The sequence below is a fragment of the Plecotus auritus genome, assembly GCF_963455305.1.
Source record: "Plecotus auritus genome assembly, chromosome: 5".
Taxonomy (NCBI): domain Eukaryota; kingdom Metazoa; phylum Chordata; class Mammalia; order Chiroptera; family Vespertilionidae; genus Plecotus; species Plecotus auritus.
The window spans coordinates 163,054,545-163,070,508 of NC_137776.1; the positions used below are offsets into that span (position 1 = coordinate 163,054,545).

The window sequence follows — 15,964 nt, forward strand, 5'->3', positions numbered from 1 at the left end:
TGAGCTTCAACGATTCTTCCGTCCTTTCTTCCCTGATCCCACCTGTTCCTTCAAATCCCAGAGGGATAGATGGGTTGAAATACAGTGAGAATATATGGTGTTGATGCGTCTTATTTCTTCCAAGAGAACCCCTGGGAATCTGGTTTGGGGGCAAAGTGTAGCCAGGGTAGGTTTTCCCCTCACAACATTGTGCTTCCTGTTTAATCGCACCATAAAGAGCCTCTGCGCCTCCTCGAGGAGATCAGTGTGCCCAGCGTTCACATGCCTCTGCAGTGGCAGCTGGCGCTGAGCAGAAACACTGAGGGCAACGCAATCCCCAAACTAACAACTTCCCGGGGCCCACGATTCCTGCATCAGAACCACCCTCCTGACCGACAGGAGGTCAGGGGGAAAGCACAGGAAGAGGTCAACTCACCTAAACTCGTTCACCCAGATCTTGTTCTTTAAGCTGCAGAAACCAGAGACAAATCAAAAATCAGTTCAGAGCAACACGGATCCTATTCCTGATGACACAGAAGGAGTCAATATCTACCTGAGGACTCAACAAAGGGACGGAAATAATCCTAGGGTCAAGCTGATGGTGTAAGTTTTTGCCGATGGGAAGAAGCCCTAATCGGCATGTCATTTTTCCTCCCATTCTTAAAATCTTATGTATATGAAAACCATGCCTTGGATTAAACCAATTCAGAAACCAACTTATAGACAAAGATGTGATCAAACTAGAAACTTCTAAAATTCAAAGTCATGCATCAATTAGGGATGACATAGGGAGAGGTTGTGTCTCTTTGTTGGAAACTCACAGTAGCTGTCATTCAAGCACAGCCTTGTCATTTAGAGCCACTGAGAACTCCGAGAAGCCCCGTTGACCAAACCAGTGGGAAGCGATAGTGGGTAAATCAGGGGTGGGGAACATCCAGCCTGCGGGCCATATGAGGCCCACAGAATCACTTGGTCTGGCCCTACCACGGCATTTGACTACCAAGTAGTGAGTCAATTAAATGTCTGACCAAATATAACAGGCTCATTTTTAAGTTGATAATTTTGTATGGCCGGTGACTGAATGATGTGATAAATATCCAAATGGCCCTTGGCAGAAAGAAGGTTCCCCGCCCCTGAGCTACGTGGTCAGCATTAGGCTGCGAGGCTCCAGGAAGCTCCATGGCGCTTCCCCACTCCACGGCCCAGGCCGCCATGCATCCCAACCATGAGCGGTGTTTATATTTATCATTCATTTAGTCCTCACGACAAACTCATAAGAGCAGCATTGCTTTCACATTTGACACCAACTGAGGATTTAAAAGGATAACTGGTTACCGTTCGTCAAACAGCTAGTTGGTAAGTGGCAGAATTAGAATCTGAACCCAGATTTATTTTCATTCTGGAACCAGGCAAACTCAGTCTTGAAGCTGACAATCGAATGTTCATAATACTTTTCATCTTGTCTACTCTGAAAGCGCATCCTAAGCTTCCAAGACAACATCAGGCAAACATGATGTTTCCCCCACTACTCGGCCTACTATCTTTAGGTCTTAAATTCCTCTGATCAGTAATGACAGAGCAAGGACTGAGTTTAGCAGAGAATGACCTTTTGGCTATGATCTGCACGTATGTCTTCACCAGGTAATCCGAGATGTTTCTCCCCGTCAGGTTCTGAAGGATGTCCTCCGTGTTCTGCTTTCTCTGTTGTTACAGAAAAACCAAGCACATGTGCTTTTATGGACCAGAATTGAGACAAAAAGCAAATCAAGGACTACGTTGACACATGACCCTCAGAAACACACCACTAGACCCTGCCCACAAGCCCAGGTACCCCCAAGCCAGCCACCAAAGCCCGATTCATTCTACCCCTGACTCAGGCCATACGCTTAAGCCACTCCAAAAAGTTCCCCAGGAAATTATTCTGGAAACCACAGCCTGTACAATCTATTCTTCACAGTCACAAAGGTCTGTAGGGAGCAGCATCACTGACTAGCTTGGTGAGTTCTTTGTTCAGCGGTGTCACACGGATGAGTAGATTAGCTATTATTTTAGAAAGGCATAACCGGAACCCGCAACCTGGATGCTGATAAAGCAGCAGACGGCTTTCACAAGCAAGCCTCATCCTGAAACTGTTCTCAGAAAAAAAATGGCTCACAACTGCGTCCCATGCTCAGACTCTCAGAGAATGTCAGACTTAACAAGACCTTCAGACAGTGATGGGCCAGCCTCCCTAAGGCAGAGCCGGGGAGGAAGGGGGGCCTGTCCTGTGACACCCCCACTCTGGGAGAGGGCACCGTGAGTGTCTCCCATAGCCCATTGGTCCAGAGTGTTGTGTTCTGGTTTTAACACAAACAAGTCTCTTCAAAATAAAGAAACAGGCTAAGCTCACTCAGATATAGGAACAAGGTGGTTCAAGCCTCCTCCCCTCAAAACTCACATGCTTTTCCCTGTGACAAGAACTACGATCAAGACGCTCCTGCTATGTCACCCCATCCTTCTTCCCCAGCACACCCTGCACCCCTGCCTGCTCAGTCACACCTGGTGAGGGACTCACCTGTGGAGGAGGCAGCCCCCCGGCCCCCAGGGGACACACGGGCAGCATCTTCTTGATTTTCTCGCTGCTGCACTGGCAGGTGGGTGAGGGGTTCTCCATCGTCCAGTTCCCATTCTGGAAGAGGTCCGTGATCGTCTGAGGGACGGGGGCCGTGGTCCACTCCTCCTCTCCCACCAAGCAGGGCACGTCTCTGCACAGGAAGGACAGCAAGGCCAGGTCACCCAGAGGGCCTAGGTTTCCTGTCGCCTCAGGGGCACAGGATCTATCAATAACATCTGCAGACATGCATCGACCCTTCCCCATCTGATTATCCGATCCCTCCAAAGACTTGTAAGCTGTGAGCTCACTTCACAGATATGATCAATGGAATGCAAAGAGGGCCTAGATGCTCATCTGCAGAACTCCAGTCGATCCAATCCACCAGCATTCAATCACTCACCCACGCGTTCACTCCAAAATACTCAATGAGCATCAACTCTGTGCCAGACGCTCTTCTGCGTATTTGAGAGTCTGGAGTGAACAGGACAAAGTCCCTGCCTTCATGGAGTTTGTTCCCATCGAAGAGTTAGGTGATGATGAAATACCATCTTAAATGGGAAAACATGTAGCAAAATAAAGGGAGCGTGACTGGTCGGAAAGCAGTTGCACCAAGAGGTGATACACTTTGGCCAGAACATAAAGGCTGAGCCAGGGAGAGATTTGGAGGGAAAGAATGTGACAAGCAGAAGCAGCAGGAAGCGCAGGTGCAAAGGCCCTGAGGTTCCTGTTGAAGGAACAGCGGGAGGCAGTGTGGCTGGAAGGTGATGAGCTAGGAGGCAGAGGAGGAGGCAGGAGCCAGATGACACAGGCCTGGAAGGGGTCTCGGTTTTATGCTCAATGTGCTGATAATCTGTAGACAATGTCAAGATTCACTTTATGTTTCAAAACAAGTAGGGGGGGGCGGGTGTTAGAGCGATTGGTACACGGAGAGCTGGGTCGTTCATGCCCGACTCGCTCTCTGACTCACTGTGAGATCATCAACACGTCGCCTGCCCTCTCAGGGCTTATTTTCTCCAACAGTAAAATAAAAACATAGACTGACTTGTTTCATTAAGTCATTTCCTATCCCTTCTAGTTCCAAACTGCTACAATTTAACACACAGCCACCGTCCACATGAACCGTTCTGTGGATTGCTCTCTAGCTCTCTGTAAGGTGCCCCAGTGAAATGGAAACTTCCAGGGAAGCCCCGGCTCCTCCTGAAGTTCCCTTCCTAACACCTGCACACAATGAGTGGCTGAGGCAAAGATAAATGCCCCAGGGAAGTGGCCCCGCCAAATGTCCCTCCTGTCCCTCCGTTCCACTACTTCCTGAAAAACCTGAAAGTGCCCAGAGTGGGGCCCCCACATCTGAGTGCCCCCAACACAGGTTCCATGTTGCTGGGCCTCACGGCGGGGAGCCCTCTGATGTCGGGGCCCTGCCTCTCCTGTGCTGTTGGCGAGATCTCAACCCAGACCTGGTCCCACGAGCCTTCCCAGGCTGGCATTGAGTCCACGCTGCTCAGCTGGCAGGAGCTGCATCCATCCCTTTCTATCACCATCTCCTCTCATTCTTCTATCTTGCCTACAAAACTGTCGAGTGGAATCTCCTCAAAAGAATCGTGACATCCAGAATAGGATGCCGCTTGGTCCTTCTCCACGTTAGTCATCTTGTTCTTTAGGAGCTGATAATATTGGCTGCTAGGATTTACCACCCAGTAAGTAGTAACAAACATTTAGTAAGTATCCAATTAATAAGAGATAACAAGTACACAATCGCTATACACTTAGAAGCTGCTCCAAAACCCTGCACACCCAGGTACCACGCTCACTGGACCGTGACTCGGACAAGGTCTGTATCTGCCCTTTAAAACCTGGGGTTGAAGTTAGCCCTTTCCCAGTATTTCTGCACCTTCCCACACTCTCCACAACTCCTCAGTTTGTGGGTAACACCCTTACCTGCAAATTCTACCTGAGTCTGGGAACGTGGAACCACCTCTCCCCTCAATGAATGGGGTCCCAGAAGCTCACCTCTGTCCACTGTCTTTACTCACAACCATCGCTGGATGTACCTTCCCCACATACCTACTTTGTCTATGGGTCTTTAACGGAATTTATCTACATACTGCCTCCTTTTCTTCAAGGATTTTGAAGGAGAATACAATAAAATTAGGCAACTCTAAAAGGAGAAAATGTCAACTTTTATAAAACTCCATCACCTTTTCAGCTGTTAAAGTCAAGAAGCTGACAAGCAAAATTGCAAATTCTATATATTAGCAGCCTGTCTCTGCATTTAGGTACAGGAGCGGGGGGGGGGGGGGGGGGGGGGGGAGGGGGAGGAAGGGAAAAGCACTGCAGCAGTAAGTATAAAGTGCTATTTAAATTAAATATTCACTTATAAAGCAGTAAACAAACATCTGCAGTAATTTGCTTTGCAGGATGTTAGGATATGCTCCTAGTCTGTTATGTATGTTCCTAGAGGGTCTTATTAGATTACTATATCAGCCTTTTAAACATTAAAAAAAAATGGTTCAAAGGGCAAACGATGGTAGTCACAGTGTGGCATACAACTGATAAAAAACGCAGTGCTCTCGAGACCAAACCAGGCAGCGAGCACAGGAAACCAGAGCGGAGGGTGCGTAGCTGAAAGGCACTCACGGGATGGGGTTCCCCTCCATACAGCGGGTCCCGAAGCCGGGCTCTCGGGTGAGGGCATTCAGGAGCTCCTGGGTGCCCAGGTCCTCGGGAGCATCGTTACTATGGGAACAGAAGAGGCAGCCAGTTCAGCAATTCATTAAAACCATACATTTGAAGGAGGAAACGTTTTTTAAAAACAAATGCTTTATTAAGTAATTCCTGTGTGCCAAGCTCTTAAAACAGCAATGAATAAAACAGCCCACCCACAAGGAGCTCAGACTCGGGCCATCCACTTGATATCACGGTAACATACAGCACTTCAAAGTGGGGATTGTGTAAATAAACTGTATGTAGAGAGGTGTGCGTATGTGTGCGTGCACATGCGTATACACACGTACTTATACACATTGACATACATATTTTAACAAAAAGTAAATGAATTCATTAAGGATCCGTATTTCAAAAATACTTCCACAATTCCCCAGTAGGTACAGAGAGCCAGGATAGTACTCGAGGCGGACTTTACTGGCTGCATGTTTGCATGGACACTGGATCACACAAACAGTAAAAGGCTCAGGTTACAAACACAAAACCAGTCCACGCTCCACAGCCCTGGGCAATCAGCGTCAGCAGCTGGGAGAGGAAAGAATAAAGTAACCTGCACTAGGTAGAAAGGTGATGTCACAGAAAGAAAGACCGATTCCCATGTTTACGTATTTTTTCTGTCTTTTTTTTTTCTAATATAGCTTCTCTTTTACATCACTGAAACAGATCTACTGCTTGACTGCTTCCCAGATCTACCTGTCTACAATTACTAGAGGACTGAAGAAAAGTCTTGTGGAAGGAGATGGAGAAATTCCACGGTCCTTTTGTTTGAAGCACTGGATTGTTATAGAGTAGCTGGCATTTTTGTCCAAAGCACAAACAATAGCTACTATCCACAACTAAAAAGTCTAGATAATAAATGCACGCATTGTACTGTGCAAAAAAACAAGAACGTTGACAGTGTCTGGAAGCCCTGTGTTAAACCACAAAATGAAAATCCAGATGTAGTATAGCTCGATCCTAGATTTTTTGCAAGGGCAGATCATTTACATAAAAGGCATGCCTGTTCCTGACAGCAGCAGTAGGAAGAGGAAAGGAGCGCAAATGTGGCAACAGGGGACTGACTGGCTTATTCCTTCAGCCTCTGTTCACTGCTGTTCTTGGCATGTAATATTAGTGTGTGTGGAGGCTCCAGCCACAGCTGCTAAGACCCATTCCACTGTGTGATTCTTGAGCCCGCCTCCCCGGCCCTCGGCAGAGCAGACACCATGGTTTGCTGGAGCTTTCCTCTCTCCTTGGGCGTAGAAGGCAAACACATACCTGACGAATGTGTACTGTTCGTTGTACATCCAGGGCTGCAGTTCCAGGCTGGGGTACTTGCCAAAGGGTGGCACGATCAAGCTGAACACCAGGGCAATGCAGACAAACACAGCTGGCAGGACAATCTACAACCAGCGGGGGGAAGACAGGTGTTAGAAAGGCAGCATGGGACAAGCCTCCCAGACCAGCCGGCACGCAGGTGAGTCCAAGGCCCGTGGCCAGACTCCACCAAGGCGCTGTCGGAGGGCTGGAAGCACGGAGCCTGAAATTAAACCTCTTCCCTCCAGGGCATCCCTAGAAGCTGGCAGCACAAGGCCAGAGGCTACGGGCACCTGGCAGAGGCATCAAGCTGAGAGTCAACAGTGGTCATAGGTCAGGGTGACTCAGGGGTCCTGCCCTCTGCCCCCTGCAAACCTGGGGAAGACCACGCTGGGCCAGGAGCCCAGCTCAAGCTCAGAGGAAGGACAGGGAGCCAGAGACCTGAAGCTGGTTCTGTCCCTACTAGTGCATCCATGAGAAGTCACTTCCCCCTCTGGCCTCAGCTTTCTCATTTATAATCTGTAGACTGAGATGAGCTGACCCATTCAGACCCATAGTGTGATAATAAATTTAAAAAGCCACTCTCCACATTGTCTCCATTGAAAGGGAGCAGCAGCCACTGTCTCCCCCATGGCCTCACAAGTATAATTACCTAAATCCTTACCCAACCACCTCAAGCTTTACACTCGTACCTTCTCTGAAAACGACTTGTACATACTTTATAAGTAAACTCTAAGCTCCTTCTACTTATTCCTGAGAAATGTATCCTTAAAAAAGAACTTAAAGATTCAAATGATACCCATGGTTTTAAGGTTCTGGGGTTTCAATGCTAAAAATTATCACTGAGTGAGTAATTCCATGGAAAAGTACTGTAAAGAGCATTACTTCATTTAATAATCATTACCACCGTAAGTAGTAGTGTCATTAGCACCAATCAACAAACAAGGTCAGTGAGGCTCAGAGAGATGGAGAAACTTGCCCAAGTTCACTCAGCAGAACCAGAATTCAATCCAGGAGGGTATGCTCGATTCATACTCTACATTACCCACACAGTCTGTGGGGAAGGATCTCTGCAGACTCCTTCTCTATACTTGATTCTCTAGAGAGCAATAATGTTATTCCCTCTAACCAAGTAGTCAGCATGCAGACGCTGCCATGCAGGCAACAGTGTAAGGAGGCTTTTCCTATCAGTTTGCAGTTAAGCATCATTTAGAGAAAAAACAAGTTTCCAGTAAGTTGATATGTCAAGTGCATCTGGTCATATCATCATCACTCAAGTTATGAAAAACTTCGTCCTATTTATGCTCTCCTCTACAATAAATACACACACACACACACACACACACACACACACACACACAATAATTACTAATGTGAGGCCCATTCTAAGCACTTTCTCATTTTAATTTTCATAACAACCATGTCACAGGTACTATTATTATGCCCATTTTACAGATGAGGAGATTGAGGCACGGAGAACTAACTTGCCAGCAGATACATGGGTGGCGAGAAGCAGCCCTGGGGTGGAAATACAGATAATCTGGCTCCAGCACCCATCTCACATCCTTGGCCTGCCACAGCACGGCTCACCTGAGCGAAGAATCCCTTCCGACTCCGTCTGGCAATCAGCAGCCTCTTCCACAAAAGGGCCACAAACTGCTGCTGCGTGAGTTTCCAGCCCTTCACCTGGTAGGAGCCTTTGCCATCCATCCCGCTGAGCAGGTCTGTTTCTCTGGATTCTGCGAGAAGCCAACACGAAGGTCACCTACTCTCTGAAGCACTTGGGCGTCACCATGCTCCTTCCTCCCGCCCCTGCAGCAACCATCCTGGAGGCTGAGTTTGAAGGGGAAAGTATCCCAGGAGTAAAGGACTTTCACATCCAAGAACATGCTAGGACTCCCAAGTGTGCAGCCACAGCAGGCTCAGCCTTTGTTCTCATCTGATGAGAGCAGAAAATGAAGGTGCCCGAGACAATGAAGAGATGTGTTCACACGTGACTGGCGGTCACAGCCAGTTGTTCAGATGAATCGGGTCAACCTTGATTGCTTACGGAATACTCTATGAAACAGGCCGTGAACACAGGCTCACACACTGGAGAACACACAATGGCAATCTGTCTACCATCTATTAGACTTCTGGTAAAAGGTAGACACAGTCAAGTGACCTAAGTACAGACAGTGTCTGAAATCAGGGAGAACAGGAGAGAGTCACCCTCTCGCAGGAGCAGGGAGAGCCAGACAGGTTTCTGTTCTTAAACATTCCACAGAAATCCTCATCTTCAACCAATGATTCCTCACTGTCACCTTACCAGTATCTGCCTGATTTCTTGCCTCCCTTTCTCCATCCCAGTCAAACACACAGGGAGACACACTCACCCCAAAAGATCTAAGTCTAGGGCACAGGTGAGTCTAAAGGCAAAATCACCTCTCTGGGTCTTTCAAAATCCACCCACTCAAAGAATATTTATTTATTCAACAGCTCAACACCTAAGGTATGCAAGAAACTGGGACTCCACAGAAAAGATGCTAAATGGACTCAGAGAATCGACGGGCATCTTGGGAGGAAGACCCCAGGGCATCTTGGGAGGAAGACCCCAGCTCGGTGAAGGCAGTGATGAGGGTGGGCTTTCTCCTTCAGGCTGGACAGCAAGGGCAACACTGGGAAAGGGAGAGTGGCTTTCCTCATTTTCCCACTTCCCTTGGGACCCTCCCTGCAGGCATCTACCGTCCTGGCCACCAAAAGATAACCCCAGAGAAGAACACACGAGGGAAAGTCACTTTCAAGATGTGGAACACAGATCTCGCCCACACGGACCTGGGTCTATGTCGGAATCATTGGGATCAACAGCGTCGTCCTCAGTGAAGGGGTGAAGGCAGCTCTGCCTGTCCCCGAAGGCCCGCCGGTTGCGTCTTGCTGGCAAAGTGCCATCTGAAGGCAAAGGGAAGGAAGGCCCACGTTTTATTTTACTTATTACAAAATCAACTCTCTGCATCTGTAACGAACTTTATACACTAATGATAGGAATGCCATACAACAATTCAAAGGGAAAGGCCTGGCCCCGTGAGCCGAGCAGCCTGCGGGAGGCACAGCCCAGTGTGCAGCCCCCGGAGGGTTACCTGAGGTCTCGGCGTCCACTCCACTCTCTTCGGCCACTTTGAGGAATATCTGAAAAATAAGAGAAATTGAGAATATTATAGGCTCCGTGTGATGACGGCAGCCACCACTGCTGTGATGATTACATTATCGAATGGTATGCTAGGCCCTAAACACAGGAAGGAGAAGCTTCGCTTATTAATGCCGCTTGGTCAGAGTCACTTGGGAGAGAAGCCTTTTTTACCGAAGAACACAGCCTCAGTGGCGAGACTGTCAACCCAGACAAGGCAATGATTTTCACATGAAAGCTACGGCGTCAGGACGCTGCAGCAGCAGAAATGTGTTCCCCACCGACAGAGAATGAGCCCAGTGGCTTCTTCCAGGTGTATGGCCCCAAGTCTTGGAGTAGGCTGGAGCCATGACATTTCCCAGGACAGAATGACCAGGAGACGATGGGTTTCCCTTCTCCTGAAATGCCGGGGCAGGGATCCAGACACCAGAAGAGAATCTGAACTGGCCCAATGATTTCCAAACGGATCTACAGACCGCTGCCGCGGAAGCACGCAACAGAAGCACCGGCAGCAGGGCCTTCCCTCCAGAAGTTCCGATTCGAAGCCCTGCAGCTGAGCCTGGGCGTTCTGATCTTCAAAGATATCCCCAGAGGACTCTGCTGCACGTCAAGCCTGGGACTACTGAGCCAGACAACTTTATATCCCTTCTAGCCCTCAAGGCCTGGGGTGTGTCCCGAAAGGGAATATGGGCTCTAAAGCCCAAAACCCCTTTTCAAATCCTAGCTCAGCATCCCTGAGTGTCTACTTTCTCATCTTGTTATGAGGGTTAAATGGAGTTACAATGACTTAAAAAAAAGACACCACGCTTGGCACTTGGCACTTGGCCCAAACTGAGTTTCCATAAATGCCGGCCAGCTCCTGGGCATGGCCGTGCCGCGGTCATACCACGGAGCAATCCTAATACTTCTTTCCCACTATCGCCCACTACAACCTTAACGTGTTCACGGGGGCTGACACCGCCCAGGGGCCAATGACCTCAGAACTCCGTGAGCAGTTCCAGGGCAACCTGTTCCCAGTGGAAACGCAGGCTGCGCGTCTGGCCTTCCGACTGTTGGCCCTGCTCTGTTCTGATGGCCGGGCCCTGAACTTACTTCCTCCAGGGTCGTCTCTGAGATGCCGTAGCTGGAGATGCCCAGGTCCGAGAGCCGGTCGTCGATCTCGTGGAAGAGTTCCACAAAGGCTCCCTCTTTGGCAGCTTCGTAGGGCAGCACATAGGTCAGCTCGTGCCCAATGTCTTCCACCAGCCGGGCCTCGGCCACGTGCTTCCGGATGAGGTTGGAGATGATGGAGACATCTGTGGGGAGCAAAGCACAGACGGCTCAGCCAGCGCAGAGGTCCCACACTGAGGGCCGGCCATTCCCTGCCTTCTTCCTCTGCCTACCCCTCAGAACTCCACTAGCCACGCACTACGCCTGTCTCAGATTCCTAAGTCATGCCACATGTTCATCTCTGGCCGCGAGTTCCTGGGGGCAAGAACTATGTCTCTGGATCCCCCAAACCAGGTCCATCGTAGGTTCAGTGCATGGGTGGGTGGGCGGATAGATGGATGACTCAGCTTGAAAGCCTGGTTTCTATTGCCTATGCTCTAGGATTCTTCAGTGGAAAACTTGACTAAACAAACTTTAAAAGATTCTTCACCCTCCCCTAGAAAGATCCTTAATCTATCTCAATAGAAGCCTAATCAGACAGTCCATGGAAGGAGTCTCCTCCCTGGAGAATGCTGGCGACGAGGACTGGGCAGAGAGGGCCGAGGTACAGGCTTCTGTTGCATGCTCACTACTGGTGACACTGGCCCCCACACACGCTTCCGGAGCAAACCCAGCAGGCTATTCCCCATCTCCTGGGCTCTCAGCCTCCCTAGGTCCTGAGCTCTAGTCCCTCCCGAGTGGCTTGGCCCTGAGCTACGTATCCCTGGTCTCCAGTGTCCAGCCAGATTCACCCCTCTAAGGGATCCCCTCACCCCCAATTGTCTCAGCTCTCTGAGGCCCTGCCCTGTCAGCTCCCAGACCAAGCCCCAGGCTTCCCAGCAAGCGTGAGGCCAACCCGCCACCAAGCTGCACCCTCTCCCACAGCCGCCCGGCCCGGCCCAGCAGCAAACCTTGAGTCAGCGCCACCAGCCTCTGCACCTCTCCTCCTCTGCCTCCACTCTGCCCAGCTGGGGGAAGCTCAGGCACCACCTGAATAAGAAACCCCAGAATCCTTACCGATGGTCAGCGTGTCACTTTCATGGTCGCTGCCCAGGCCAGCATCAGAACTGCTTTGAGAAACACTGTCCTCCTGATGGCAAAGAAGGAGGTGAGAATGGGTCAGGGACCAGGCAAGGCACAGTCACCACCACCTTCGCCAGGGAGGGTCTCCGAGAGGCTCTGTGTGTGAGAACTAGAGTGGAAAGCTTCTCCCGAGAGGCATGCAACGGGGAAGCCAGGCTTCTGGGCCACGGTCCGACATGTGTGCTGTGGGGATGGCCGCCCTCCAGGAGGTGGACATCGGGATGCAGCGCCATCCACAGAACCATGCCCACCAATGGGTGCCGTGAGCAGGCCCTTGGCCGGCTGAGCATGGGAGTTACCTGGCTAGATGTCTAGTCAGTGCTTCTCAAGCTCTCATGTGTGTTTAATCACCAGGGCACTGACAAAATGCAGATTCTGAGTCGTCCTGGGGTGGCCCAGGTTTCTGCATTTCTAACGAGCTCCCGAATGTGATCGCAGTGCGGCCGTCTTTAGACCACACTTGGGATAGCCTGGCACTAGTGAAAGGCAGTGGACGGGAGCGCCAGGTTGGGATGTAAAGGTTTTAGGTGCCACGGGTTTCAGCACGTTAATAAATCTCAGGCATGTACTATGGTCCAGAGGCAAACGTACATGGTTACTGGGTTCTGGTCCCACCTCCATTATTTACCTACTGGGTGAACTTGAATAAACTACCAAGTCACTACCAGCCTCCCTTCCCTCATTGGGGACAGTAATCACAGTATCTAATTCCCAGGGTTACTCTCCACTTTGACATGATGTTTTTAAAAATATATATATATATAAGTAACAGCAAACGCTACAAAGAATTACCATCATCATTTTCTTTTGTGCTCAGAGTCTGCTAGACTGAGCGTCTGGCATGAACTCGGTGCTCAGTAAACGGCTGCTTTGCAGATTAAAAGTTGAGGTCACTGCGATGGCAAGGTCATGACAGGAACAGCAGAGCCTCCTGCAGCCACGCAAGTCTCTTTTCTCCAACATAACAGAGTCCTCTAAGGACCTCACCCAGCCTATGTGCTTCCACAGGAAAATGCAAAAGGGATTCAACAGAGCTCGCATTATGGGAACAGAGGCCGCCCGAGCCTTTCACGTATGCGGTATGACGCGATTCCAAGGGAACCATGGCGCCAACGTGGCGGAGTGGGTAGAGGGAGACAAGCCATTCTCAGCCAGCAAGTCCTGACCCCCGAACCCGGCCAGCCCCTGCACCAGCCCCGCACACAGGCGGCAGCTCACCTTTTTCAGGTACGACACGGTGCTGCTGCTGTTTCTGCAGGAGCTGAGGGAGGACTCCACGTCCTTCTTGACCAGGGTCAGGTAGTAGCCGGTTCCCATCTGGTTCTTCAGGAACAGGGAGGAGCCCACGCAGCACAGCTTCCCGTGGGAAATGATGGCGATCCTGTCCCCCAGGATGTCCGCTTCGTCCATGTGGTGTGTGGAGAGGATGATGGTGCGGCCTGTGGCACAAACACAAGGACCCAGGACAGGTGAGACCTGTCGATGTGCACTGACTGCAGCGGCCAGAGCTAAAATGTTAGCAGGGGTAAGCATGGGAGAAAGACCTGGCAGCCTGGTGGCCCGGACCTCGAGATGCCCAAGCTGTGGGCACAGCTACTGCACCCTCATAAAAATAAAAACGAACATTTGGGGGCGACGACCCGCCAGGCAGTGTGCCAGGTGGTCTACATGCATTCTCCTTTAACTTAATCCTCCATGGGGTGGGCTCTACTGTTATCACAGGCAAAGAAACTGAGGCAAGTTAAACGACGTTTCCTAGGCCTCAGGGCCAGCCGGGGCTGGTTCCAAAGCTTGTACGCCTCATTGTAACCATAAGGTGGCAACCTTACGTATCATCTAAATCGCTAAGCAGACTGCCAACCAAACCCACTCATTTATTCATCCACTCTTTCAACATACATAAATTTAATGCACCATATGGGGATAGAGATGAACAAAGACACAGCCTCTGCTCTCGGGGACCTCAGTCAATAGGGGGCATGGTTATATGACACGTGCGTAAGTTTTTTACTAGAGATGGTGGTGGGGCTGTGGGAGACCAAAGGAGATGCCCTTTATCCCCTTGCAGGCCCCTAGGTCATGAAGCATAAACATTAAGCATTCTAGCCCAGCTGGTTTGGCTCAGTGGATGGAGCGTTGGCCTGCAGACTGAAAGGTCCCTGGTTCGATTACGGTCAAGGGCACATGTCTGGGTTGCAGGCTTGATCCCCAGTAGGGGGCATTCAGGAGGCAACCAATCAATGATTCTCTCTCATCATTGATGTTTCTATCTCTCTCTCTCCCTTTCCTTTCCTCTCTGAAATCAATAAAAATATATTAAAAAATAAAACAAAACTTTAAGCATCCTATAAACCAGGCCTCCCCCTACACACAGGGGCCACACAGCTTTAAGAAAACAAGTTCCGCATTTTCCATGAGAAGCAATTCTGTTTCTCTAGCAAGAACAGCCATTAGCTATGGCATCCTTCTTGAGCCTCTTCCTCCCTTCTTCCCTCCCAGCCCACAACACAGGATAAATGCACACTGTTTACCTTGTCGGTATTTCAGCAGGAGCTCCCATATTCCCCGGCGGGAGTAAGGATCCACGCCTGCTGTGGGCTCATCCAGAATAACAACCTTGGATCCCCCAACAAAGGCCAAGGCCACAGACAGCTTTCTCTGCATTCCACCTGTAAGCAAGAGAGAGGGAGGCTGAGGACAGTGAGCCAAGGCAGAAGTGGTGAGAGAAGAATGGAGGAGGCACCCAGACCATCCAGGGACAGGCCAGAGAGAGAGAGAGAGAGAGAGAGAACAGGGAAGAGGGGAGAGGGGAGAGGGGAGGGAAGGCAGCTCTAGGCCTCACCTGACAGCTGATTTGTTTTGCTTTTCAGTTTGCTGGGCGGCAAACCGACATCCAGGGCCATCTGCTCCATGTCCGCTTTCACGAACTTCTCTGAGAGGCCTTTCAGACGGGCGTAGAACCAGATGTGCTCCTCCACAGTCAGCCTGGGGACAGAAGCAGCTCAGCCCTGGGCCCTGCAGGACGCTCTGGAATACAGGGCCCTCTCTGGAGGAACCCCGTCAACCAACCGAGAAGCTGGCTCTGCATTAACTTGGAGCTGCCCTCAGACCCCCAGAGAAGGGAGCCCCTGTGGAGGGCGTGAGCGTGAGCTGCTCACTTCACCTAAAAGGAAATTGGGGCCCAGAAGGATAAAGTCCTTGGCCCCAGGTCTTTCTCTGCTCCACCACAGGGCTCCCTGGGGGACCTCCTACTTGCTGGTGGGGTGACCCAGCATCAGGCAGGGCTGTGGCAGGAGAAAGGATGGGCCTATCGACCCTCCAGAATGACAGCAGTGGACAGCACCACTTCCCAAGCCCTCATCCTCTGGGTGGGCTGATGGAACATCTCCCATCCAACAGTTTACCTCCTCCTTTCCCTAAATTGAGGGACAACCAGGTCTCAAAGTGTCCAGGCAAGGACACCACCAAAGAGCATAAAACTCTTAGGTCCTCCTCCGCCCCTGACTCATGACCCCACACATCCAGAGAGGCTCCACCCTCCTGTGCTGCTGGTACTCACATGTCAAAGAGCACATTGTGCTGGGGGCAGACCCCCAGGTTCTGCCGGATGGTATTCATCTCAGAGCGAATGTCTTTCCCCAGGATGTAGGCAGTCCCCGAGGTGGGAGGGAACAGCCCAGTCAGGATGGACCTGAGGACAGAAATGTTCAAGTCCAGGAGTCAGCGTGAAGCCCCGCCTCCCCAGAAACGCTCCATTCCCGGCACAGAGCAGAGGCCTCAAGCCTCCCACCCCCGACTCCTTCCTAATGGACTCTGACACCCCACAAAGCAAACAAGCCTTCTCTTTAGTGACTGACTACGAGTGGGCCATGTATTGAAAGTGACCATCTCAGTATGAGCATTTTTTAAATGAACTCCAGTTTGCACTGGAGACTAGTTTC

General features: G+C 50.6%; 1 protein-coding gene across 2 annotated transcripts in view; it reads right to left on the bottom strand.

Annotated features, from left to right (window-relative positions):
* Window positions 1-15,964, bottom strand: part of ABCA1 (ATP binding cassette subfamily A member 1) — a 114,353-nt gene that overhangs the window by 21,385 nt on the left and 77,004 nt on the right. For both annotated transcript variants that reach the window (XM_080669975.1, XM_080669976.1), the window contains exons 20-33: window positions 15,583-15,714; window positions 14,866-15,008; window positions 14,555-14,692; window positions 13,242-13,462; window positions 11,958-12,030; window positions 10,845-11,047; window positions 9,706-9,754; window positions 9,404-9,517; window positions 8,180-8,328; window positions 6,551-6,675; window positions 5,207-5,305; window positions 2,534-2,723; window positions 1,586-1,680; window positions 416-448 (exon numbers count right to left, since the gene is read on the bottom strand). In XM_080669975.1, coding sequence (XP_080526101.1) covers window positions 416-448; window positions 1,586-1,680; window positions 2,534-2,723; window positions 5,207-5,305; window positions 6,551-6,675; window positions 8,180-8,328; window positions 9,404-9,517; window positions 9,706-9,754; window positions 10,845-11,047; window positions 11,958-12,030; window positions 13,242-13,462; window positions 14,555-14,692; window positions 14,866-15,008; window positions 15,583-15,714 — 1,764 coding nt within the window. The remainder of the gene's footprint in view (window positions 1-415; window positions 449-1,585; window positions 1,681-2,533; window positions 2,724-5,206; window positions 5,306-6,550; window positions 6,676-8,179; window positions 8,329-9,403; window positions 9,518-9,705; window positions 9,755-10,844; window positions 11,048-11,957; window positions 12,031-13,241; window positions 13,463-14,554; window positions 14,693-14,865; window positions 15,009-15,582; window positions 15,715-15,964) is intronic.